General features: G+C 40.9%; 1 protein-coding gene across 2 annotated transcripts; it reads right to left on the bottom strand.

Moving 5' to 3' along the window:
• Window positions 1-1578: 1578 nt before the first annotated feature.
• On the bottom strand, window positions 1579-26441 carry DHRS9 (dehydrogenase/reductase 9). 2 transcript variants are annotated; one of them, XM_062200288.1, is made up of 5 exons: window positions 26375-26441; window positions 11856-12203; window positions 9734-9992; window positions 7148-7311; window positions 1579-2159 (listed from the first exon to the last, which is right to left on the bottom strand). In XM_062200288.1, the coding sequence occupies exons 2-5, from the start codon at window positions 12166-12168 to the stop codon at window positions 1936-1938; spliced, it is 960 nt and encodes a 319-aa protein (XP_062056272.1). In that variant the 5' UTR covers window positions 12169-12203; window positions 26375-26441; the 3' UTR covers window positions 1579-1935. The 2 variants fall into 2 exon arrangements, with proteins under 2 accessions (XP_062056272.1, XP_062056268.1); XM_062200284.1 differs by lacking the exon at window positions 26375-26441 and adding an exon at window positions 22430-22600.
• Between the last annotated feature and the right edge of the window lie 677 nt (window positions 26442-27118).

The raw sequence follows: 27118 nt of genomic DNA, 5'->3' as shown, positions 1-27118 counted from the left end.
TATTAAATTACCCAATTACCCTTGTATTATAGTCTATGTCTCCTTTTATATCCATTAACATTTCTTTTATGTAGCCAGATGCCCTATTTGAAGGAATGAGTGAAGAACTCAGGTCATGAGAAAACAGGAAATAATGCCTTTAGATAAGTCTAAGAATGTGGCTGGAAAGGTTGGAAGTTCAGCAAGGGAGTTTCATTTAGATTCTAAAAATCTTGGCAGCCCTGAGAGGTCTGGAAAGTCAGGGAGTAGCATATCATGCATTCCAAAGTAGTACAGTGAGGTCCTGATCTGTAGAGTCGGCATGAGGAGGGGCCCCAGCAAACAGCGGTTGTAAACATGAGCTCCAAGGATAGGCTAACAGCAATCAGGAGAAACCAGAGAGTGGCAGGGGAAATGTCTCTGTGGCTAGAAAAGAGATGGAGATGACTTCACCTGTAGGTGGTACCAGTAGTTTCACTAACTTTGCTGAGAATTCTCTCATTCTTGCTCTGATTTTTTTCATTTGGATGAAAAAAAGGATGAACTTATGTTCCCTTAAAATTATGAACCTTATGTCCAGGTGGTTTTATGCCAATGGCAGTTTGACTTTTCTTGTGTCAATATGTTACGAACTTGAAGGAAGAGAATTCCGTCATACACAGATGTTTCCAGAAAGATGAATGCAAGTGAACAGACTTACTCATACTTTTATGAGACCATGACTTCAAGCAGCAGCTGTCAGATATTTTCTTCACAGTAAGCTTAGCATGTATAAGTACAATAGGTAATTTGTCTTGCTCTTTTACACCATCTTATTTTGGAAAAAAAAAAAAAAGATAAGTGTTGAATCCTGCCACTCCAGGCTTACTCACATACAGATTGAACAAAACTACATGAGTGGTATTGGCTGCTGTGACCTGGGGAAAGACCTGTTTAAGGAACTGTTTCTTTTGGATGGAATGGGGTCCAGAGTCAATCCAATTTAGAATCACGAATATGAGCAAGACACAGATCTAATGTCATTGTAACTGTATGCTGGAGAGAGCCTTATAGTTTAGCTATACATCTTCATGGGGCTTCCAAAACACCTAAAATGTAGGATTTCCAATGATCTCAGCTATGAATTGTTCCAGATATATAGGTCTTGTTGTTATTAGAGTCACCAGAATAAATATAAATTCTCCACCTTCTCTTTCTCTTGGAATTATTGCCTATTATTACCCTCTTTACACAAGGAAGTGATATGCATCAGTGTTCACAGTGACCTTTAATAGGATACTCATCCTCCATAGGTCCCTCCTTAGGAAGACTTGCCTTCGAATCTTTCGGAGTCTCCCTCCTATGTAAATCTAAACCCTTTCTTTGAAGTCCTCTTACTTCTTTTCCTGCTTGTATTCTTCCCTTACACTAGCAGGCTTACCTACTGTTTTTCAGCTACCCCTTAGCTTCTACCAATGTCACATCATACTTACCATCCTTTCTTTTCTTCTGCCCATCCAGGCTTACCAGGACTGAGTTCTAGTTCTTGAGAGATTTATTCTCAGTAAGATAATAGAATACATTTAATCCATTTACAAAAGTATGCTACTTGTCTGTTAATATTTTGATGAGATAAAATTTAATGTTTAGGAGATACTCTGTAAGACTGGAACGAGTGGTGATACAAATGATTTGGGGCGGGGGGGGTCTTTAGACTGCCTTGCATTGTACCAAGCAGGCAAACCCTCAGTGTTGGGGAGGACTTGCCTAAGTGATGCAGCATCCTTGTCATTTTCAAAGAAAGCTTCAGAGGGGATGCTGGATATCACCATTGATGGCAGGACCCCTTATTTTATCAAAAGAAACATGATTAAGTGAATCAGGTATAGATTATATCGGTAACATGATTTAAAAGGAGATGTGTCCTTGCAATCAGTCAGTCTCATAGCCCGGGGCAGGCACTTGTGGTCAGCTTATTCACACTGCCTTGGGATTAGCCAGCTTTGTACTCCGTTTCAGCAATAAAAAGTCTTGCAAAACTGCCGGCATGTAAGACAGAGGGATCCAGAAAATCTTGGCATCTTTTCCAGCAGCATAGTGAGTCTTAGGGGAGAGACTTGTCAGAGCATGCTCCATGCACTGTATCACCAAGGAGAGGTCCAGATTACTAAATGCTGAAGTGGATTTCAGTTTGACCATACCTACAAGAAGGGACAGAAACACATTTAATCTTCGGAATGAGAGGAAACGCAGAGTGGGAGGCTAGCATGCATGTGAGGGAATTTATTTTAAACTTGTCATTATAATTGAAGTACACAAGTACACCATGAGAGATTTCTATCTGTCTTGTAGAAAAGGACTTAGCAGTGCTTTCTCTAGACCAGTGGCTCCCAGACTTGGGTGGGAAACAGAATCTCCTAGAGCCATGTTCAAACCCGGATTTCTGGATTCCATTCCCAGAGTTTCTGATCTGATAGGTGTGGGGAGGGGCCTAAATATTTGCATTTCTAACAAGTTTCCAGGAGAGCTGCTCCTGCTGGTCCTGCTGGTCTGGACATTAAACTTGGAATATCACTGCTTTAAAGCAACAAGGGGAACGTGCTTCATCAAATGCATAAGGTCTCTAAGTCTAAGAAGTTATGGGTTTGATTCCTAATTTGTTTTAGAAAGTACAGGTACCAGGTTTGTAGGAAATGTGGGTGTGCAAATGCATTTGTGCTTGCGTGTGCATAAATGTGGAGATGAGAGAATGCACTGACATACTCCATTCCTCTAGAAATTCTTGAATAAAGAGAACCAACCCCAAATGTACTGACTCACGAAGCCATGTATTTGTTTTCAGATGAATGAAGTGTTTAAGTCATGAGTTAAGATATCTTTCGAGAGGTGGGTATTTTACAAGTGGTTGGTAGTGGTTTGGAGCTCCAGTCTTCCAAAAAATGGTGTTGAGAAATAGTACCCTTGTCTCATACCGTATAGAAAATTAATTTGAAATGAAATAATGGCTTACATATAAGGTCTTATAATGCAACTAGAAAAAAACATAGGGGGATAAGCTTCTTGACATTGGTCTGGGACATGATTTTTTTGGATATGACTCTAGAAGCACAGGCAACAAAAGCAAAAATGTACAAATGGGACTGCATCAAACTAAAATGCAAAGGAAACAGTTAAAGTAGTGAGGAGACAACATAAAGAATGGGAGAAAATATTTGCAAATCATACATGTGATGAAGGGTTAATAGAAAAAATATGTAAGAATTTCAACTCAATAGCAGAAAAATAATTTGATTGAAAAATGGGAAGGCATAAAATTGCCAACACACATATGAACAAAATGCTCAGTATCACTCATCATCAAGGAAACACAAATGAAAACCACAGTTTGACCTCATTTTTGTGATAATGACTATTATGAAAAGGCAAAAGGTAATAAGTACTGATGAAGGTGTGGAGATAGATGGAGATAGAGAAATTTTTTAACTGTTGGCAAGAATGTAAATTTGGATAGCCATTTATGGAAAATAGTACAGAAGTTCCTCAAAAAATTCAAAGTAGAGCTCAGCATTGTGGCACAGTGGACCAAGCCGCCACTTCTGACACTGGCATCCCTGTTGAAGTGCCAGGTTGAGTCCTGGGTGCTGTGCTTCATATCACACTTTCTGCTAATGTGCCTGGGAAGGCAACCAGAGATAGTCCAAGTACTTCGACCCCTGGTACTCCTGTGGGAGACCCAGATGGAATTCCTGGTTCCTGGCTTTGGCCTGTCACAGACCTGGCTGTTTTGGCCATTTGAGGGAGAGAATTAGTGTCTGGAAGATCTTCATCTCACTCTTGTCACTCTGCTTTTTTAAATAAATAAATAAATCTTAAGAAAAATTCAAAGTAGATCCTCAGATGCTGTTAAAATATACCTGAGTTATGTCTTTTCAAAGGGAAAATCTGTAATTTTAGATTTTCCTTTCAAACTCGGGCCCCCACTTAGCACAAATTATTTAAATAATTTAGTAAGTCTTAGTGGCTGTTTTAACTTCTGTTACCGCAGCCTGGGAAATGAAAACAGGTGACCTTAAACGTATGGTCTACTTTGTGAATCTGGCTAATCTCCAAGTCCTGATTTGAAAAACCATAGTAAGAACAACCAGTGTAGGAAGAATAATTTCTAATGTTCTATAGCACCATAGGGTAACTATGTTTAGCAGTTAATTATATGTTTCAAAATAACTACTAGAGAGGGTGTTGAATGTTCCCAGCACAAAGAAATGATAAATGTCGGAAGTGATAGATATGTCAATTACCCTGATCAGATTATTATACATTGCATATATGTATTGAAATATCATACTATGCCCCATTAAACATGCACCAATTCTATGTGTCAAACAAAATTTTAAAAGTGTAGTTTTAAAAAGAGCAATCAGTATAACACTGGGCTCAGTGCCTTCTGCTATTTCTGAAACACAAAACCTGAACCAAGGACTAGGTAAAAAATAATTTGAGAGGGAAGTTGGTGTGATACATTCATAACATTGAAAAAATATCAATGTCAATATCACAAAAGAAAGCTTTTCTAAATAAGAGATTTTTTCCCCCTAAAGTATTAAGTCTGAAGGGTTGAGTTCAGTCTTAGCCTGAACCTACATCAAACCTTCAGAGTCACTAAGGCAGAAAGAGACTATTTAACAACAATAGTCTAAACCAACAGTGTGACATGTTATTATGGGAGGTTTGTCAAACCAGGCATGTTGGTAGATATACATGCATAATGAGTGTACATCTGTGTGTGTGTGTCCGTGTGTGTGTGCACATGTGATGAGTGGTGATGGCTGGGACAACAGCCATTTACAAAACCTTGCCAGGTGGGCCTGACCTGTTTCTTGGCTATACCTTGTGAACTCCAAACCTTAAACCTTACCTTAGTCTATCTTGGCATGTCCACTGACAAAGAAGCAGGTTCACAATTTAGAGGGATGGAGTAATATACTTTGAGGTGGCACACTGTTCAACTCAAAGCAGGAGTTCAGTGAGCATTGAGAAATACCGAGTAAACATAAGCAGGGTCAGGCAGTTTGAGATGGAATAAGAGTCCTGATAGAGGCGGTTTGACCAAAGTCTTTAATGCCCCGTTTATAGCATAACGGCCAAGAATCTTAGCCAGTGGCCAAGAATAAATGGCAGCCAGACTTGCTGTGTGCAAATCTAGCTCTTTCACTTACTATCAGTGTAATTTTGAGCAAATTACTTCTTTATGGATCTACTTCTAAAAAATGAAGGTGACAATAGTCTGTACTTAATATAATTTATTCAGGGAACTTTTCCCATTTTTTTCCCTTTGTTTGAAAGGCAGAGAAACAGAGACAGAGAGTGACACAGAAACAGAGAGGGCACCCACTTCCAAAATGTTCACAACAGCTGGGGCTGGACCAGGTCAAAACTGGGAGCCATAGACTCAAACCACATCTCCCATGTGGGTGACAGGGACCCACCTACTTTAGCCATTACATTCTGCTTCCAAGGGTGTGCATTAGCAGGAAGCTGAAATAGCAGAGCCAGAACATGAATCCAGACAATCTGACCTGGGATGTGGATGTCCCAAGTGATGTCTTAACCACTGTGCTAAAAGCCTGCCCTTATTTGGGGGATTTTAAATGAAAGAGTCCACTAAAGCACTTAGAATATCGACAAGAGCCTACTAAATGTCTACTGTATGTCAGTCTTCACTATCTAATCTTTATTGTTATTCCTCCATTCCTGACTCAGCACTTTGACTTATTTTACCTCTCCTTCTATTTACCCTTCCATATTTCTGCTCCAGAAAATTTCCACCAGAGGCCAGTGCTGTGGTGTAGTAGGCTAAGCCTCCACCTTTGGTGCCAGCATCCCATCTGGGCACTGGTCATCTCCCAGCTGCTACTCTTCCAATACAGCTCTCAGCTAATAGCCTGGGAAAGCAGTGGAAGATGGCCCAGTTCTTGGGCCCCTGTACCTGCATGGGAGACCCAGAAGAAGCTCCTGGCTTTGGATTGGTGCAGCTCTGGCCGTTGCAGCCATTTGGGGAGGGAACCAGTGGATGGAAAACCTTTATCTCTACCTCTCCTCTCTCTGTCTGTAACTCTACCTCACAAATAAATAATCTTAAAAAAAAAAAGAAAATTTCCACCCAAATAATTACTTCCTGTCCTTTAGGCCTTGTTCAAACCTGACCTGTCTTTTTAACCAGCAATTTTCTTTTCTTGGTTTCAATTCCTTTTATAATTATGAACCATACTCTCTAGCACCATTTCAAGGCTGTTGTACTACCTTTAAAAGGGAGTGATTTTGTTTTCTTTTTTTAAGATGTATTTGTTTATTTGAGAGGCAGAGTTAGAGGAAGAAAGATATTTTTTATCTCCTGGTTCACTCCCCAAATGGCCACAACAGCCAGAGCTGGGTTGATCCAAAGCCAGGAGCCAGGAGCCTCTTCTAAGTCTCCCACGTGGGTGTAGCAGCCCAAGTACTTGGGCCATCTTCCACTGCTTTCTCAGGCTATCAGCAGGGCACTGGATCAGAAATGGAGCATCTAGGACTTGAACTAGCATCCCAATGGAATGCCAGCACCACAGGTGGAAGCTTTACCTACTATACCACAGCGCCAGCCCCAGCATCAGTTTTCTTGCATACTGTAGTTTCATTATTTCATGGTCTCATCTAGGTACTTTTTGTTGTCAACTATATTGTGAGCTAGTAAGGATCAAAACCTGAGCCTTCTCTATCTTTTGTAACCTCTGTAAATCCTTGAACAATATTGAGTGTGTGTTTGATGATTAACACAGAGGGGGTGTGTGTGGAGACCAAATTCTGGAGTCAGCCTGCCAAGACTCATGTCCTGGCGTGACAAGGAGAAATCATATAACCTTGAATGGGACATTTCACCTTCTTAAGCCTCTGCTCACTACTTCAACAGTTCTCTTGAGGACTAAATGATGTAATTTATATGATGCTTCACACAGAACTTGGCACTTAGTAAATGCTGATAACATGCAGAGAAGCAAGAAATGATACTAGAATCATTTGAGATGCCTGATCCATCTTTAAGATCTTATTGGTATATTATCCTGGGAACTTCGTGTTTTTATTTACATTTGCATTGCCTTCAATTCTACTTAGGATAATGAATTTCAGAGGATACTACATCTACCCAGAAACTCACGTTTTTCAATATAACTTTCTCCATACTGTTGTTTGATGTCTGGAGAGAGATGCTTCCAAATGGCGAGTTGTCTTTCAGTTATCTTGGATGAGTCTGACAATTGGGTTTTGAACATTCCTGGTTCGATGCATGAGACATGCACACCAAAAGCTTTCATGTCCCGTCTGTGAAGAGAACCCATGGAAGATGTTTAATCTAGGCTTATTGGAGAGCATTTGCTATTTGGGTGACTTTCTCCTCATGAATCTTTTCATGGGATCACAGAATTGGGTGCATTGCCAGTGAGAATCCTGCTCTATCCTCACATTTTGAAGTTCAGAAAACTGAAATTCAGGCTGGTAAAGTGAGAGCTGGTTAGTGGCAGAACAAGGAAGAGATGGGAGTGGGCTCAGTCCTGTATCCCTAAGCCATCTTCTCATCATTGAATTGATGAGTATTCAGGTGAAAGGCAGATTTCTTCTCAGTACTCAGAGTTCCATATGGTGAAATGGATGAGTGATTGGCCGAGATGGGCAAGCTCAGCCCCATTCTAGGAATGTTCGGACTGCAGTAGGAATGAGGCTATGCCGAAGGACCCAGTGTGATCAACCTTAATGTGTTTAACCTGCTTCCTGTGCTCCTGAGCAAGCTTTTCCACCACGATGCTGCAGAAAACCAAAAGCCTACTTATTTGTTAGGCACCAAGTTTTAGAGGAATCATGGTACCCCTTTCTTTAAAGTATACCCATGTATTGCAAACCAGCGTCTGGATAATGATTTTCTAAATTTAATTTCTACTTTCACCAGGGATATATAAGTATGTAATTACTCCTTTTATGGAAGTCTGGACTGTCAGATATTTTAGGAACTCCATTGGTGAAATTAGAATCTGATTTAATTTAAGAGATACTGCTTTCTAGCAAAATAACTATTATATGGTTTAAAATATACTTTACTGGGGCTGGCACTGTGGCACAGCAGGTCAAATTGCTGCCTGCAGCACCAGCATCCCCTGTGATCACCGATTCAAGTCCCAGCTACTCCACTTCCAACCCAGCTCCCTGCTAATGTACCTGGGAAAGTACTGGAAAATGTCCCAAGTGCTTGGGCCCCTGCATCCACATGGAAGACCCAGATGAAGCTTCTAGCTCCTGGCTTTGGCCTGGCCCAGCTGTGGTTGATGTGGCTATTTGGGGAAGTGAACTAGTGGATGGACACTTGCTCTGTAACTCTGCCTTTAAGATAAGTAAATAGACCTTTGTAAATATGTATGTGTATATAAATAATAAAAAATGAAAATTAGTTTAACCTTAAAAGATTTTGTACAGTATGTTACTTGCACTAATATATAAAACCTTATTTTTCCAACTTAACTGTAGTTTACTCACTTGCTCTACCTCATTCTTGAATCCTGGAAGTAGTGGTGCCAGGAGAGTGTTTGGGAAGACTTGACTACCCACCCACTTCAAATGCACATTGATTTTAGAAACATTGTTCCAATATTCTTGTGTTTATTTCCCAGGAGAACCAGATTTGGCAACCTGCTGCATGGCATAATGGAATTGTCCTATCTTTATTACTATCAGTGGAGTTTAACCTTTTCTAAGAAAGCAAATCCTAAATCCATGGTCTAGGACATGAACTCTTATATAGGCTTTCAACAAATACTAGATTAATAAATAAATAGATGAATTGAAAGAAATACTGTATCTACTTTTGTCTTTTCTCTTGCCTTGCACAGCATCTTGTAGCTGAATATCTTTCATTGGCTTCTCCAATCCCTTCCCACCATATCCTAAGAGACAGACTTGTGTTAACCATACTCTGGGCACATTCATTGGTCAGACAGAAAGAGGAAAGAGGTGGGACTAGTTATTCTTCCTATGGTATCAACACTGATTATTTCATCCCTCAAATGAAGGTGACAGTCTCTGTGTTTACAGGCTCTAGAAACTTCTCTGTACCCTAGTCTCTTCGGTTTTATTAATAGAAATGTCCCTGCTATCATTTGTCCTCTGATAGAACACTGTACTTGGGGGTGTCTCCCTATACACTTCCTATGTTTGAAAGCAGTGCTTTATGTAAATTCTATTTTTTTTTACCCAATTTTAAAATGTGTCACCACTTCCTGCTAGAACCTTGACAGAACTTGTAATTCAAGAGCTTTGAACTGATGGGGATAAATCCTGGTTCCAAGTGAGATATTCTTTTCCATTCTCCCCTTGAAAAGAGCTGAGAAACCTGGAGAGAATGCATGGAACATCTGTACAGTGATGTCAGTAGTGAGATCTACCCAGATTTATGATTCCCTGGCTCATTCCCTTTATTGGTTTGACAAACTGACCTATTAAATATTAAAGTCAACATCACTATCAGCATCATATAATAGTGCAAAGAGTTAAAGAATTAGATACATTTGGGTTCAGATCTCAGTTCTACCACTTACCAGGTGGGTGAAATTGGGCAAGTTACCTATTCTTTTATTTTTCAGTGCTATCTATAAGTTGGGAATAATTTGAAGTACTAAATAAAATGTTTTGTACATATTAAGCTTTCAGTAAGTGTTAGCAACCATTATTTCTTACTAAACCAATTAATTTACTGTACCTTAAGCTGTCGTTGAAGGCTTCCACTGCATATTTGGAGGGACTATAGCCCCCACCAGAAATTGAAATCCGACCCCCAACGCTGGAGACATTGACAATCCTCCCATGAGCTTTTTTGACCAAGGGAAGCATATTTAATGTCACACTGATGAGCCCAAACAGGTTCACTTCAAAAGGTTCTCTGTAGTCCTCCACTGTCAGCCAGTCGCTGGGAGCCAGCATCCCAAGGACACCAGCGTTATTGATCAGACCCCAAAGACCTGGAACACACAGGAAGGAAAGGAACTATAGTAGACAGCAGCACTTATATGGGCATCACCAATGTAATATACCCCCTGCTTTGCATAGTGGTGCCTTTTCTTCCTTGAAGTCATATTATTGCTTTGAAACACTTTGCAGTTTGGAGAAATAACCGCAGAGAGTGGGAAGCTAAGCTGAAATAGCTAAAGGTCTGTTACTGGAATTTATTCTTACTGTTATTCTATTCTGTTCCAGTTCTGAATGTCAAATACTAATGCTCTCCAAGTAAGAATTCTGCTTTTTCATCTTAAATGTACATTAAGTTGGTCTAGTTTTCCCTCCTTTGCTAGATGGCAGGATCAGAGAGTATTTACTAAATGTATACGGACAAAGAATGATATCAATCTACTTCCCATTTATTTTTTGTTAGAAAAAAATTAAATAATTCACTTGGTTTGTTTTATCATGGGGAACTAATATTGTAAAAGGTGTTTGAAATAACACACAATCATCTGGAGCCTTAACAAAACATTGCTTTTTATCTGTGGACCAGCATTATGGTATCATGGGTTATGCTGTTGCTTTCAACACCTGCTTCCCATGTTGGAGTGCCAGTTTGAGTCCCAGCTGTTATGTTTCTGATCCAGCTCCCCACTAATGCATCTGGGAAAGCAGCAGAAGATGATCGAAGTACTTGAGCACCAGCTACTCATGTGGGAGACCCAGATTGAGCTCTTGGCTCCTCCTATTTTTGGCATGGCCAAGCCCTGTCCATTACAGCCATTTGGGGAGTAAACCATCAGATGGAACCTCTTTCTCTCTGTCTTTCCCTCTCTCTGTCACTCTGCATTTCAAATAAATAAAATAAACATTTTAAAAAACTGTTACATTTGAACCTCAGAATCTCAAAAATCTTCAAAAATGAAGATGCAATAGAGAAAAATAGTATACATTTGTTTTTTCTTTTGTGGACCCCAATATTTTTAGCCATGAGAACCTTCATTCAAATCCACTAAAAATCTTCTAGTTCAAAAATTCAGCCATCTGAGGTAGCAGAGTCTACTAAAAATGAGGGACAAGGGGCTTACTTCTGTACCATGACTTCTAAGACGTTTAGATGCAAATTCTCAGGTCATTTTTCACCTTGCCCATTGAAAATGTGTGACTCTGGAGCTGTGTGTAGTGAAAAACGAGTCCCAGGTTTCCAGATGTTGGTTTGTAATTACTCTCATATTCTTCTATAGTTTAGCTGCAAGTTCCTTTGCTGTATATGTGGCAATAATAGTCCTTCACAGAAGAAGACCTTCAACTCAGTTCTAAATGTGCCCACTGGGACATAAGACTGGGCATAACTTGGACTGGGTCTCATGTGCACAGACTGCTTGTGACTTGGAACTACCCAGAAGCTATCCTAAGATTAGTGAAGTACACAGCTGGTATTTAAGAGACATTTTTCTCTTCTTCTTCTTCTTTTTTTAAAATTATTTAGTTATTTGAAAGAGTTACAGAGAGAGGAAGAGAGAGAGAGAGAGAGATCTTACTTCCTAAATGGCCACAATGACCAGGACTGGACCAGGCCAAAGCCAGGAACTTTTTCCTGGTCTCCCTCATGTGTTCAGGGGCCCAAACACTGGGGCCATGCTCTGCCATTTTCCCAGGAGCATTAGTAAGGAGCTGGATCAGAAATGGAGCAGCTGGGACACAAACCTCTTCCCTTATGGGATGCTGGCATTGCAGGCAGCAGCATCACCCGTTATGCCTCAGCACCGGCCCAAGAGACATTTTTTTGAAAGGCATTTAAACACTGAGCACATTTTATTTTGCCTTAGTTCCTTCCCCCTTCTTCACTCCCTGCCCCCCACCCCCTACTCCAGGTTGCTTACCTTTTTCCCCAACTTGGTTCTTCACCCACTGGGCAGTCCTTTTGACGCTCTCTGCATCAGTTATATCCAGAATCACGGTGTGAAGTCTCTCTGAGGTTTTTGCCTTTAAAGCTGTTGATCCTGATTCAGTCAGACAGGCAGCAATTACATGAAATCCTTTTTCATCAAAAGTTCTGGCTGCCAAATTTCCAAAGCCTGAATCACACCCAGTGATGAAAATGTACTTATTGGTGATGTCTGCAATCTTTAGTTGTCCTTTGTAATTCCACAGAAAGCCACAGAGGAGCAGGAGAGCTAACACCCAAATGAGCATTTTTCCTCTGTGTGTGACAGTGCTACTCCTATCTCCTACAATAAAAAGAAAATTAGAAAGAACATTCCAATTAGAACTATCAGGTTGGGGCCGGCGCTGTGGCATAGTAGGTAAAGCTGCTGCCTGCAGTGCCGGCATCCCATGTGGATACCAGTTCAAGTCCTGGCTGCTCCACTTTCGATCCAGCTCTCTGTTATGGCCTGGGAAAGCAGTAGAAGATGGCCCAGGTCCTTGGGCCCCTGCACCCTTGTGGGAGACCCAGAAGAAGCTCCTGGCTCCTGGCTTCAGATCAGTGCAGCTCCAGCCGTTGCGGCCAATTGGGGAGTGAACCAGAGGATGAAAGACCTCTCTCTCTCTCTCTCTCTCTGCCTTTCCTTATCTCTCTGTATAAGTCTTTCAAATAAATAAATAGGTCTTTTTTTTTTTTTGAAAAATAACTATCAGGTATTACAACCCAAGATTGATGAAATTGAGACAACCCATTTGAATGGTTCAAAAGTTACAAATAGCTCTCACCTGATTGTTTGGGGAATATGGTCATTTAAGTGATAAACCACTCTTCTAAAGTGCTGTAAAAGCTACAGATATATTATATAATATATAATTATTAATTATATATTTAATTATTATATTATTATATATAAATATATATATTAGCCCAAGAAATTAAATAGAAGAAAGGAGGAGGAGCCATGGTAGAACTGACACAAGCCAGTGGGTCGATGGAGGCAACTGGAGTTGTGTGGTATGATGATATTAACCTAACAGGTGAATTCATCTATGTGAAAGGCAGGATCTCACAGTAAAATTTTACTTTTATTACTTCATGAAATTCAAGAGAAGGATAACTTCACAATCTATTAGAAAGTATAATTTAAGTTTCTTTGTTCTGTCAAACTCCTATTTATTTTCAGGCCTTCAGAAAAAGGAGAGCATTTGGGTGCTGCCACTAAGAATATATTCCCATCTTGGTTTCTGTTTTCTTTAAATAAATTAATGTTGACCTTCAATCCAACTTTCAGGCCCTTGCAACTCAATGCAGAGTATGAAAGTGTTGAGGCCAGTAGTGCGTTCACCAAGAAAGGGAAGAAAATGGACAGAAATACTGAGCAATGCATAGTATCCCAAGTCAGAGGGCTAGATCTTCAAATTCCATTCCCTACAGGCAGTCTCCTGTGTGAAGAAAATCAGTTGCACAGAGGACAAAGCAAAGCAAATTAATATTGTAAACCTGAAGCTTTGGCTCTAAGTAGAGCAGAACCACCTGGAAGACTGATTTTGTCAGGGCTGCAGATAATCCAGGCCCTAACATCAAGCAGGAGGAGGGCTTCTCTTCTTTATCCTCAGAAGCTTGCAGCTGCATTTCCCCTCAGCATACGTTCCTCTCTTATGAGAGGCTGGAGAAAGGTGATCCCTCCGGAAGGAGGAAGTGACAGGAACCTGTTGGCATTTACCCCTGCCTTGGATCTGAGCCCTTGCAGGCCCTACTCTGCTAACTCATAGTCAGGGGTCAACCAAAGGAAGGAGCTCATCTGCTCCACTCCCTCCCCTTGAAGGGCCAGACAGCCTTATCTGCTTCTGTTTAGCCTGGGGAACAAAGAGTGGTCAAAGAAAACATCACTTGGTGGGGGCAGGAGGTGGTGGTGGTGGTGGTGGGGGTGGTGGTGGTGGTGGTGGTGGTGGTGGATTCCCCAGGACCTGGAAAGTTTCCTCTCAGGTCCGTACAATGTCTTCGCCCTCAGACCCATCCTTAGAACCAAGAGGGGCCTTTAATGCCTCACAAAGGACAATTCATAGATCCCAAGTTGAGGTTTAGACTTTGTGGATGCTTCTGGAATCATAGCTGTGTGTGCACACTGTGTTCAAAAAGGAGCTGTGAGGCCAAGCAATTTTATAAACTTTGAATTAGGTTTGTGTCCAACTATTTTTTGTTTTTACTTTGAACCATTTTTAGAAATTGTTCATTTATTTCTGCTTATGCTTAAGGCAAACAACGAATGCAGAAAAAAATCAATAATGCTTTATCACATCTGCCTCAGTGTTTTGGCACATTTCCTTCCAGCTTTTTTTCTGTAACATATGTAAAGATTTTTCTCTAATAAGGAATATAAACAGGAATAGAATTTGAAACACACATACTTTATTTCTATAGCTATATAAAAACAGACTATTTGAATATAATGTAATATATCTTCTTCACTATTCAAGGAATTTTTGAGCTCTGCTTTCATCTTTTTCTCCCCAAAAGATCTACAGCTAAAGAAAAAAAAAAGGGTAAAATAATTGCCAATTAATGAAAATGAAGTCAGTGGGAAAATATTAATGTAAAGTGTTTTGCTCAGGTCTGGCCTAGGTTAAAAATTACTGAATAACAAAGCATCCAATGTATTGTCCAAGTGGATTCCATAGCATTCACTGTAATTGAAACCTTCAACAAAATTACTTCAAGAAGACACATATTAGTAAGACTCAATGGCCCCTGGAGCAGAGGCAGGAAACTATTGATGTTGTCAGGTTTGCCAGGGATAAGCATAAGTGGAATAATAGTAAAATAATGGCTTATCTTAGTAGTGCACTATTAATACAGGTCTCATCTGATCATCTCAATAGCCTTTTGAGTTAGAAAGGGCATATTATTTACCTTAATCTTTAGAAGATGAAAGACCTCAAGGAAACAAGCTGATGTGCCAAGACCTTTGGGGCCTGGGATGCTGTGCCCTTCCATAGTGAGAAGCAGCAAGAGAGATACTGGTTACTGGCATCCCTGTTCTCTGTGCAGCAATAACACATTGACCTTGACTTTAGCGGCCTTTCTGTTCTAATACAACGGTTGGCACAAGTTCCCAGAGGGAGGGAAAGCAAATGAGGGGTCAGGGGGAGGAAGCCACGAGGAAGATAGGTTCTGTTCCTGTGTATAATGTTAGTTATAAACCCAAAGTGGGTAGGTGGATGATTTGGGAATCTATGGAAGCTCATCAGGCAAAGAGGCTCCACAGAACCTAGGGAAGGTCTGTGGCTAGAATTCAGAATCCACTTGGAGGGGGCAAAAATTCCATCTTTATTTTTCTAAACTGTAGCTGAAATTTAGCACACCCCTGTTGTACAAGTAATAGAAAATCACAGTAGTATTTTTAGTGACTAAATTTTTGTTGTGAAAGATGGACTCTCATTAGAACATATTGTTCTTAGTAGGTTCATTTCTGAACTGAAGGTTATTTCACAGTTACAAATGGAGGTGTCCCAACCTATTGTCTGAATCCTCTGCACTGCCAACCCTGACCTCTAGTTTTACAAAGCCTGTCCTTACCCCAGCTGTTATTGTCCAAAAGGTTCACATTCCTCTAGGTCATTGGACTAAGTCAGCCACAGACCAACATGTATCTTTGACCTTTAGTAGTTTTTAGCCAGAATATCACCTCTGAGGAGTTATTCCCAATCAGAGCCATTGGGACCATGATCTGTACACAGAAGCCAGTTAATGGCCAGTTAGTTCATTGGCCACTGAGAAGTAAATGAGTAACAGCATCCAGCAAGCCTGCCTCAACCACACTGCCAGCTGTGGTCACTTGCCCATGGCTCCCTGGTCCCAACAATTCAGACACAGGGCATTGACTGTAGTCATTTGAGTTGTTTGCTCATTGCTACATCTTCTAATTTATCTTACAGAAAACTGCTTGCGAAAGGGGTGGGGGGGGGGGCACACATCTCATGGCTCAAGGCGATAGACAGTGGTTGGGAACCCAGAACTCACAAGCAGACAAGTGGAGATTCAATGCCAGTTTCCCTACCGTCAGAGAGCCCTTGAGAAATTATTTTTTTCTGATTGTCCATGTCTCTGTAAAAGAGAGATACAGCATTTACCCTGAAGAGTAACCTGGTGACATAAAGGGACCACACCTGCTACACAGAGAGCCTTTTTGTCTAGGTCAGGATCAATCACTGGCACGTTGTGTGGGCTCTGATCTATGTATTGCTCAGATGAAAGCATGAGTTCTCAACCTCAGAACTTGCACTGTTCTGGGCCACACAATTCTTTGTATAAGGTCTGTTATAGTGTCTTTAGCAGCAACTGTGGCCTCCAGGCACTAGATGCCAGTAGCACCCCTCCTCGAGTTTTGAGAAACAAAATGTCCCTTGGGGGACAAAGTCACCACCAATTGAGAACCACTTGGCCTAGAGCTCCCTTGTCTTGAAGGTCTAAAATTACTTTTCTGGGAGCACATTCATTTGTTCTTCTCATTGATGAGACTTTATTCTTTTTATGGCCTTAATAGGAAATTTTATTACCTCTAAAAATTATTCATGTTCTGCTGCAAGCATTAGTTTCAATGATTTTTAAAAGAAGATATCTTTTTTCCTATCTGAAGGATAAGGGGCATTGAACAAAACCCAATTTATGTGTGACAGCATTTCTGATTTTAGAAATTACCAAATTAGCACTCATGGCATTTCAAGGCCTGAATTCTGACTGTTTTCAGTTGGAGTTGTTACAGGATCCTTTTGGGTGCTCTTCAAGTGAGTGACCAACTGATCCTACAGAATTCAGAATATGCTATACAATCCACAGTCCTTAGGATTCCTGGTTGACCAAGTCAAGTGGTTACCAAATGCTTACCATGTGCTAGGCCATTTTCTAGGGCCTGTGAAAATTGTCTTATTTAAACTTTATAATAATCTTTGTTTTATAGAAAAGGAAATAAATTCAGAAATGCAGATTAATCAGTTTAAGATATATTGTGGTGGTGACTCTGGCACTGACAACCGGGCCATCTAGTTCTGCCACTGTCATCAATATTCCCACTCACCTCTGGTAGTCTGGGTTCTGCAAACTCTTCTCTATGTCATCTGTGCCTCATGTGATATTTGGGTTTAAGTTGATACACAGTAAATGCTGTAGCAGGAAGAGGGGAAGGGAGGATGGGAGAAGTCTCCACCTTAGCTCCAGGGATCTGGTGATAATTGGATTAGTGTTCAAGACCTCTGAATCATCTGAGCAAAAGGATAACAGTAACTATGATAATAGAATATTCACACTTCTTCTTTTTGACAACTTGATGAAGTTTTGAGAAGTATTCATGTAACATTTACTCCATTTCTTTTTTTTCCCATTTATTAAACTTTTATTTAATGAGTATAAATTTCCAAAGTACAGCTTATGGGTTACAATGGCTTCCCCCCTCCCATAACTTCCCTCCCACCCGCAACCCTCCCCTTTCCCGCTCCCTCTCCCCTTCCATTCACATCAAGATTCATTTTCAATTCTCTTTATATACAGAAGATCAGTTTAGTATATATTAGGTAAGGATTTCAACAGTTTGCCCCATATAGCAACACAAAGTGAAAAAACTACCGTTGGAGTACTAGTTATAGCATTAAATAACAGTGTACAGCACATTAAAGACAGAGATCCTATATAATATTTTTTTAAAATTAATTAATTTTCTATGCCATTTCCAATTTAACACCAGGTTGTTGTTTTTTTTTCATTTCCAATTATCTTTATATACAGAAGATCAATTCAGTATATAATTAGTAAAGACCTCATCAGTTTGTACCCACACAGAAACACAAAGTGTAAAAATACTGTTTCAGTACTAGTTATAGCATCACTTCACATTAGACAACACATTAAGGACAGATCCCACATGGGGTGTAAGTACACAGTGACTCCTGTTGCTGACTTAACAATTTGACACTCCTGTTCATGGCGTCAGTAATCTCCCTAGGCTCTAGTCATGAGTTGCGAGGGCTATGGAAGCTTTTAGAGTTCGCTGACTTTGATCTTATTCCGATAGGGTCATAGTCAAAGTGGAAGTTCTCTCCTCCCTTCGGAGAAAGGTACCTCCTTCTTTGATGGCCCCGTTCTTTCCACTGGGATCTCACAGAGATCTTTCATTTAGGTCTTTTTTTTTTTTTCCATGGTATCTTGGCTTTCCATGCCTACAATACTCTCATGGGCTCTTCAGCCAGATCCGAATGCCTTGAGGGCTGATTCTGAGGCCAGAGTGTTGTTTAGGACATCTGCCATTCTATGAGTCTGCTGTGTATCCCGCTTCCCATGTTGGATCCTTCTCTCCCTTTTTGATTCTATCAGTTAGTATTAGCAGACACTTGTCTTGTTTGTGTGATCCCTTTGACTCTTAGACCTATCAGAGCCATCAATTGTGAGCTGAAATTGATCACTTGGACTAATGAGATGGCAATGGTACATGCCACCTTGATGGGATTGTATTGGAATCCCCTGGTACATTTCTAACTCCATCATTTGGGGCAAGTCTGATTGTGCATGTCCCAAATTGTACATCTCCTCCCTCTCTTTTTCCACTCTTAAATTTAACAGGGATCACTTTTCAGTTAAAATTTAAACACCTAAGACTAATTGTGTGTTAATTACAGAGTTCAACCACTAGTACTAGAACAACAACAACAACAACAAATACTAAAAAGGGTAAAGTATTACATTGTACATCTAGAGTCAGGACAAGAGCTGATCAGGTCATTTGCAACAAGATGGAGCAATCTGGAAAACATCATGCTGAGTGAATTAAGCCAGTCCCAAAGAGACAAATATCATTTGTTTTCCCTGATCTGTGACAACTTAGCACCGAAGGGGAAACCTGTTAAGTGAAATGGACATTATAAGAAACATTTACTCCATTTCAAATTGAAACATTATGAGGGGTGGTTGTGCAGCAATTAAGATTCCATTTAGGATGCTCTGCTTCTAGCTTTCTGGTAATGCACACTCTAAGGCAGCAGGTGATAGCGCGAGTGTTTGGTCCCTGTCACCCAAGTAGGAGATCTAAATTGAGTTTGGGGTTTCTGGCTTTGGTTTGGTCCAGCTCCAACTATTTGTAGGCATTTGGGGAGTACACCAGAAGATAGAAGCTCTGTCTTTGCCTCTCTGTCTCTTTGCCTTTGTACAACAAAAACAAAGCCGGAGGCCTTTCAAATAAATGTTTTAAAATTTAGTATATGGTAGGTTTCAAACAAAAGGAGAGTGGCTAGAATGAAAACTTTGATCTCCGAACTCCTAAACTGTGAAAAGAGGAAGAACAGCAAACACAGAAACGCATTATCAGTCAATGGGAGGACTGAAAACACCTTTTCCAAAACTTTCTATCAAAGGAACCAAAAACAGAGAAGTCATGTTTTCATTCATCCTTCTTGGGCTTGAATAGTAACTGCCTGTCTGGGGCAAGAGAAAAACATTGCACTCAGGTCCTTGTTCACTTCTGCTTGTCACCCTCTTAACTCTCTTCCTGGATTTCTTTTCCTAGTAAAAACTTAAAAATAAGAACTTTCCATTTCACTTCTCTTTATTCATTCTCCTTTACTCCTTAAAAATAAGAGACACCATTTAAAAAACAAGAACAGAACAGAGTGTCTCAATGTCATTGTCAGGTATTCTTTTTATAAGAAATATAGAGTTCTGGCCGGCGCCATGGTTCAATAGGCTAATCCTCCGCCTGTGGTGCTGGCACATTGGGTTCTAGTCCCAGTCGGGGCGCCGGATTCTGTCCCGGTTGCCCCTCTTCCTGTCCAGCTCTCTGCTGTGGCCCGGGAGTGCAGTGGAGGATGGCCCAAGTGCTTGGGCCCTGCACCCCATGGGAGACCAGGAGAAGCACCTGGCTCCTGCCTTCGGATCAGTGTGGTGTGCTGGCCACAGCGGTCATTGTGGGATGAACCAACAGTAAAGGAAGACCTTTCTCTGTCTCTCTCTCTCACTGTCCACTCTGCCTGTCAAAAAAAAAAAAAAAGAAAGAAAAAAAAACAAATACAGAGTTCTTTCTCAATAATTCCTCCTAGACCACTTAATTTTATTTCCATGTAACCTTAAGCGAGGTTTTCTGGGACAAGTCAGTCTCACTGACAGGAGTTTGTATGATTTTTATTTACTTTCAGTTTGTATCTTTATGGCTTAAATTTCATCAACAGCTAAGTTGTCCAACAGGATACATTAAACAGAGCACATATTGCCACAGGCTTCTGAACTACTTTCTTTTAGGGGTTTGCTTACACAAGCTTTCTTATTATTGACAGCAGACAAACATGTATATTTAAACATTATAAACTTGGGGTAACTTATACAGAATTCCTTTCTATGCAAACCTCTCCATTGAGGTAAAAAAAAAAAAAAAAAAAAACCTCTTTCTAACCCTTATGGCCTTTCAGAGATTTCTACTGCATTTTTCTTTAAGAAAAATGAACATTAGAGTCTAATGATAGGATTAATTAATTAATAGGACTGCAGAATTATGTTTCTGTGGAAAAAATGTTCAAGCTGGTTACCTGGACATCTGAACACAATTAAAAATTGGAGCAAATAGTCTCTACATGAAATATGTTTGCATTTGGCAACAAATGTTCTTTTGAGGCCTGATTTAAAATAATAATGATTATGATAATAACTGTGATGCTGATATAATAAAGATGGTATTTATCACTCAATGGAATGAGTTAAGTTTCACATTTTCCCTGAGGGTTGTAACTTCCAGGTGAAAGGCCTGCCCTTATTTACGTTTAAATTGTATCATAGAATTCAAAATATCCACAAGAGATGGTTTGGAATGTTCTCAACACAAATCATAGATGTTGGAGATCCTGGGTAACCTTAGTATCTTGATGCCTTGTATTCCTTCAGGGAAGAGGGTGGAGGTCAGCCTTTGGTACTCAGAGTGTGCTTTGGGGTGGTGGGACAGCAAAGTATGAAGGGCGTGGAGAAGTGTGTGTGACTTTCCTTTGGAGACTCCCAGAAGCCTCCTGGGGACAGAGCGGCTCTCCCTTCTAGCGTAGCAGTTCCAGCCCACTCTTCCCCTGGGGAGACCCATCGCACTTAACATTTGGCACGTTTAGTTCAAAGGATAAAGGCATCTTTGATTTTCTTTGGCTTCCCCTCAAAACTCTAGAATTCACCTTAACATTCATAATTCTGAATTATCTCCATTCCCTCCCAGGTTCGTTATTTTGCTAACACACTTTCTGTCAATTTTGGTAGGTTAAGAATTATTGATATAGCCATGGTTACTTTAGCTATGGTTACTGATAAAAAGTGCCAACTGGAAGAGATTACATGAGTATATTGTGTATTGCAGCTTCAGAGAAGGCTTGGAAGTAGAATCTGTCTATATGGACACAGAAAGTGTGTCTAAACCTTTGGTGTATTTTGTTCAACCATAGTTATCCTGAGCCAGAAGAAAAGGTCAGGATTTTTAGATACTGTCCCTTAAGAACGTTCTGTTCGTTATAAGCATTTAAAAACCAGCCCCCTCCCTTTAAATGTTTGAGGTAGGGATTTTTTTTCCCCCTTGCAGTTAACATTGATATTTGTTGTATAAATTTGGTACCCTTTTCAAATCTCAGAAAATACAGCACAAAGATGATGTAACATCAGCTCTCATTGTATGCAGAATCTAGCCAAATGTGTGCCGAGGGATATTAGGAGAATGCACAATCCCTATCCTTGGGCTGATGGCGTAGCAAGACATTTCAGAGTCCTTGTCCAACCCTAAACTGAATATGTCTTATTTCAGCTTTTCCCCCCTCCTGCTAAAAGTCAAGTCATAGAGAGAGAAGGTCACACCACCATCTGAAACAGCAAAGCACTGCACCATAAAATGAACAGCAAATACCTGAAGCAGGTTTTATGCTGTCATCCCAGGATCCAGGCTCAGCTGTACAATGCCAGGAATTACCCTGCTTCCTTATGACCTACAAGGCATTTTCTCACTCACTTTGGTGTATATATGTGTGTACATGTGCACATGCACACACCTGTTATAAATCAACATTTGATAATGTTGGTAAAGCAGTTGGCAGGCAGATCAGACTTGCAGTTAGTTATAAATCTGTTGCTGTAGTAAGAAACTCGTTAAAATTTCTGTGCTTTTTGGAGCCCTTCCCTCTCCAATTTCCAATTAATCTTAAGACTCATAGATGGTATCAAATAGACCCAGAGGGAAAAAGAACAAGATATGAATTCATTGTGACTCCTGGGTGCTAAAGGACAGTCAGAGACAGACCTGGAGGAGTCTAAGCTAAGATCCCAGGCCACATGGATCTCATTTCTGTGGTGAGATGAACTCGGAGTGTATCACTACCTTCCAACATATTACATTAAAAAAAATAATAAGAATAGCAACAGTTGACCACAGCTTGAAAGACAACTTGATTCTTTATGGAAGAGTGAAGAAAAATCAAAGAAAGTTCAGACTGACCTGAGAAAGGAAGAAATAAATGTCAAAACTCCCTCATCCGTTACCTTTTTAAAGTTGAATTGAGACGCAAACACTGCTGGTGGACTTGCTCAGCTGACTGCAACCTTCCTGCTGTGCGCAGGGGAAGGAAGAGTTGTGCCACTCTGACCAAGATCTTCCTGAGGTCAAGGTGCCTGTGCAAACTCCGAGAGCCTACACGTGTGGAGGCTCCTTAGGCTCTCTCCTCACTCTGTGAGTCAGTGCTTGTGACATTGAATGATGATTAAATCTCTTCCATGGATAAAGGAAGCCAAGAAGCTGTAAGTCATGTGTTTCCAAAGGAATTGGCAGTATCTTTAAGAGTAAACTAAATTTAGCTGCTTATAGAAGGAATGAAAAAAATGACTCATAGCATTCCCTTTCTACCAGTAGGAACATTTGGGCAAATTCAGCAGCTGAACTAATGTAACATAGAAGCATTTTGTGACCTGCTTGGTACATTGTTGCAATACCTTAATTTTTGAATTAGGATTATTTTTCATGATCTTCATTCTCATAACACACCTTTGTTTAGTTAGTACCCCAGCCCTCCCAAGAGAGCAAGTACAAGAAATCAGTCTGTGATGATTCTTTTTACCATATTTAAAGAAGATTGATGAGCAAGGAGACAAAAGCAATGTAATGAAACAGGATTTTCAAATGACTTATCAGTACTAATTTCTGTTTTAAGGTATAGCAAAGCTAGTTTACAGGCATGGTCTCTGGACCCGTGACCACTGAGAATAGGAAAGGATGCCTCTTTCTCTCTCAAAGTTGCTCTGTTCAGAGCATCTCAGTTGACCTGGCATTTCCCGGGGCTTCGATAGAAAGTATTGAGGCTACAGGTGATGAAGGCAAGTGATGGGGTTAATATCTCCCCTTGAACCTGATAACCTGCCTCCGAATTTTAGTCATACAGATAGGTAAGAACCGTACACCACTAGGGTTTTTTGTTGTTGTTTGTTTGTTTGTTTTAATTTTTTGACAGGCAGAGTGGACAGTGAGAGAGAGAGACAGAGAGAAAGGTCTTCCTTTGCCGTTGGTTCACCCTCCAATGGCCGCTGCGGCTGGCGCACCGCGCTGATTCGATGGCAGGAGCCAGGTGCTTCTCCTGGTCTCCCATGGGGTGCAGGGCCCAAGCACTTGGGCCATCCTCCACTGCACTCCCTGGCCACAGCAGAGAGCTGGCCTGGAAGAGGGGCAACCGGGACAGAATCCGGTGCCCCGACCGGGACTAGAACCCGGTGTGCCAGCGCCACAAGGCAGAGGATTAGCCTAGTGAGCTGCGGCGCCAGCATGTTGTTTGTTTTTTTATTTTCAGTTTCACTGTACGCTGGTTTATTGCTATGTTCCTTAGATTTCTCGGGCTCTGTGTTCCTTTGAAAAATGCAGGTGTTGGTGTTGTGGTTCATCAGGTTAAGCCACTGCTTGCAACACTGGCATTCTATATTGGAGCACCAGAGTGTGAGTCCCAGATGCTGCACTTCTGATTCAGCACCCTGCAAATGTGCCTGGGAAAGCAGTGGAAGATGGCCCAAGTGCTAGGGCTCCTGCTACATGTAGGAGATTTGGATGGAGTTCCAGTCTCCTGACTTTGGCCTGACCCAGCTCTGGCCATTTGAAGAGTGAACTAATGGATGGAAAATTAATTCTTTCTCTTTCTCTCTCACCCCCCTCCCCCTCCCCTCTTCCCCTTTATTGCTCCTCTCTCTGTCAGTCTGTCAAATAACTAAATAAATATTTAAAAAAGAAAAATACAGCTGATGACTCAGCTGAGGTGAACATATGAACAAACACATCCTTCTAAGTAGAGTTGAGACCCTACTATCACCTTTTAAATTAAATGGCGGAAGGGCTGGCATTTGACCTAGCAGGCAAAGCTACTGCTTGCAATGCCAGCATCCCATATAGGCACTGATTCATGTACTGGCTGCTCCAGTTCCCATCCAGCTGCATGCTGATGGTCTGGGAAAAGCAACAGAAGATGGCCCAAGTGTTTGGGCCCCTGTCATACATTTGGAAGATATGCATGAAGCTCTTGACTTCAGCCTGGTCCAGCACTGGCTGTTGGGACCAACTGGAGAGTGAACAAGCAGATGGAAGATCTTTACTCTGTCTCATCCTCTCTCTTCCTGTAACTCTTTCAAATACATAAATAAATCTTAAAAATAAATTAATGAAATGGGGGATCTTTTTGCTCCAAGGGAACAAAAAACCAAGACTGAATGAAATAAACTCAGGTAAATATGGAGCCCCAAATGTGCCAAACGCACTTCTTCCCTTTTAATACTCCCCAAGTCAAAGTAAGACTTTAACATGAAACCCCTAAGAGAAGCAAAACACTGATTTCAATCAACATAAAGAAAGCCACAAATTGGAGCTGGTGCTGTGGCATAGCAGGTAAAGCCGCTGCCTGCAGTGCCGGCATCCCATACAGGTGCCGGTGCATGTCCCAGCTGCTCCTCTTCCGATCCAGCTCTCTGCTATGGCCTGGGAAAGCAGTAGAAGATAGCCCAAGTCCTTGGGCCTCTGCACCCACGTGGGAGACCGGGAAAAATCTCCTGGCTCCTGGCTTTGGATCAGCACAGCTCTGGCCATTTCAGCCAATTGGAGAGTGAACCAGTGGATGGAAGACCTCTCTCTGTCTCTGTCTCTACTTCTCTCTTCTGTGTAATTCTGACTTTCAAATAAATAAATCTTTTAAAAAAAGGAAGAAGGCCACAAATCATTAACATTGGACCCTTCTTGTAGGCAGGTTAGAGCAGAATATTGTCACTGAGAGGTGGAGAGAGCCTCAGGTCATAGAGTAATGAAGGGAGAAGAGCCAACAATATAACAATAATAAGTTTTTGGTTTTTTTTTTTTTACTCAAGAATCTAATGAAGTCCTGTTTCAAAAGCTTCCCACATAGACTCTTGATTCAAATATTTAGGCTGATTTGTCATAAAAATTTGCCAAAGGGAATCCTTGCCGTGTGTCTGGCATGTCCCTCAATTCCAGTGGACCCAATTCAAGAGTTCAGGTTTAGTGCCCTGGAGTTAGAACCCTCCTTCCCCTTGTCAAAGGGGCCCATTTAGATGTTCAGTTATGGGAAGCATGTGTTAGCAATGCCTAATACAGGTTGTGTTTGCATTTCAATTCGAATCTTAAGGGCTAAGCTGTCTTTCATGCTACCCTTTTACAATGTATCTTGTAATGCATCACTTGGTTCAGAATGCTTCCTACGATAAACTTCTGGTCATCAAATATGATATATCAGTGTAAAATCATCCAGAATTCAATTATCATTTGATCTTTTCCTAGTTTTCTAAAATAAAACGTTGTACTGTAGATTTCATACAAATGTAAATTTCAGTTTTTGATAACTGGATTGTAATTATATGGGTAGTACTGTCAACAAAATGCTAAAGGTATGGTTATTTTTTTAAAGAATTATTTTACTTATTTGAAAGACAGAGTTATAGGGAGAAGTAGAGCCAGAGAGAGAGAGAGGTCTTCCATTCCGCTGGTTCACTCCCCAAATGACTGCAATGGCTAGAGTTGAGCTGAAACCGAAGCCAGGAGCCAAGAGCTTCTTCCAGGTCTCCCACATAGTTGCAGGGTCCCAAGGACTTGGGCCATCTTCTACTGCTTTCCCAGGCCATAGCAAAGAGCTGTTTGGAATTGGAGCAGCTGGGACTCAAACCGGTACCCATATGGGATGTCAGCATTGCAGGCTGGGGCTTTAACCTGCTGTGCCACAGTGCCAGCCCCAAAGATATGATTCTTTTTCTTCTAGATCTATAGTTCCCTCTTCTCCCATATTTTTACCTTGGCTATTATTTTCCAAACACCTAAACATTCCCAAATAACACCCAGACCTAAGACTGTCTTAGGCAGCGCACATCAGGTTTCTCACAACTCTACTGGACTGTAGAGGTCCAAGTAATAGAAAATCCTGAAATGAAAGTCAAATGGAGAAGGCCACTTACTCTGCACTACAGGCTGGGATCGATCCAACTCTTGGAGTATGTCTGGTGTCTCCTTTGTGAAACTGGCCAGGAGACTGAGGCTGGTGATATATGTTGACCGCCTCCTTCCTGATGTAATGATTCAATTTTCTCTCAAGATCTCTATCAGTGGAGTGTGTTTCTGCATAACTATTATGTGTCACATTACTTCACATTTTTACCAGTGTACTTGGTGTTCTTTTTCCTCCTCCCTTTGGCAATGTAAAGGGAACCTGTCCATGGGTCATCCTTCTTACACCAATAACACCTTTGACCTGCATAGCTAGAAGCTTTGTTACTCATTTAGCTTTTCATGACTCTCCTAACTGTAAAATGAAGCTGAGCTAATCTCCTGTTCCTCTCTGTATAAGATCCTTAAAAATACCAATAGTTAGGAACTGAGTCATGGAGACATTCATAGAGTCTTTGAAGAATTTCCTTATTTGCAGAACACATTCTTTCAGCTTACTCAAACAGGCGGTCTGAGGTTGAAAAATAGGATGAGGAGTATTATATGGGAGGTCATTGTACCAGAAATGCAGTGAGAGCTAGGGAGAAGATGAATGACAATAGAAGTAACTGACTGCCAGAAAAACTGGGGATTCCCAGCAATAGGGAAACTTGTGAGACATCAGGGTGGAGGCTTAGTAAGAAAAATGTGACTCCAACAGAGGGAGGAGGTGGGTACTTCTTTTGTGTGACACATGTAGGACACTGAAACATCTT

Source organism: Lepus europaeus, chromosome 1, assembly GCF_033115175.1.
Source record: "Lepus europaeus isolate LE1 chromosome 1, mLepTim1.pri, whole genome shotgun sequence".
NCBI lineage: Eukaryota > Metazoa > Chordata > Mammalia > Lagomorpha > Leporidae > Lepus > Lepus europaeus.
Note: the sequence above shows the minus strand (reverse complement) of the source record. Positions and strands in the feature narration are given on the sequence as shown.

What these genes read in the sequence shown, in the direction of transcription:
- DHRS9 (XM_062200288.1), bottom strand. Translation starts at nt 12,168, where the DNA reads ATGCTCATTTGGGTGTTAGCTCTCCTGCTCCTCTGTGGCTTTCTGTGG. An exon ending in GAACCAAGTTGGGGAAAAAG is followed by an intron (nt 9,993 to 11,855) that starts GTAAGCAACCTG and finishes TGTGTGTTCCAG; the next exon opens with GTCTTTGGGGTCTGATCAAT. An exon ending in AGAAAGTTATATTGAAAAAC is followed by an intron (nt 2,160 to 7,147) that starts GTGAGTTTCTGG and finishes CCCTTCTTGTAG; the next exon opens with GTATGGTCAAACTGAAATCC.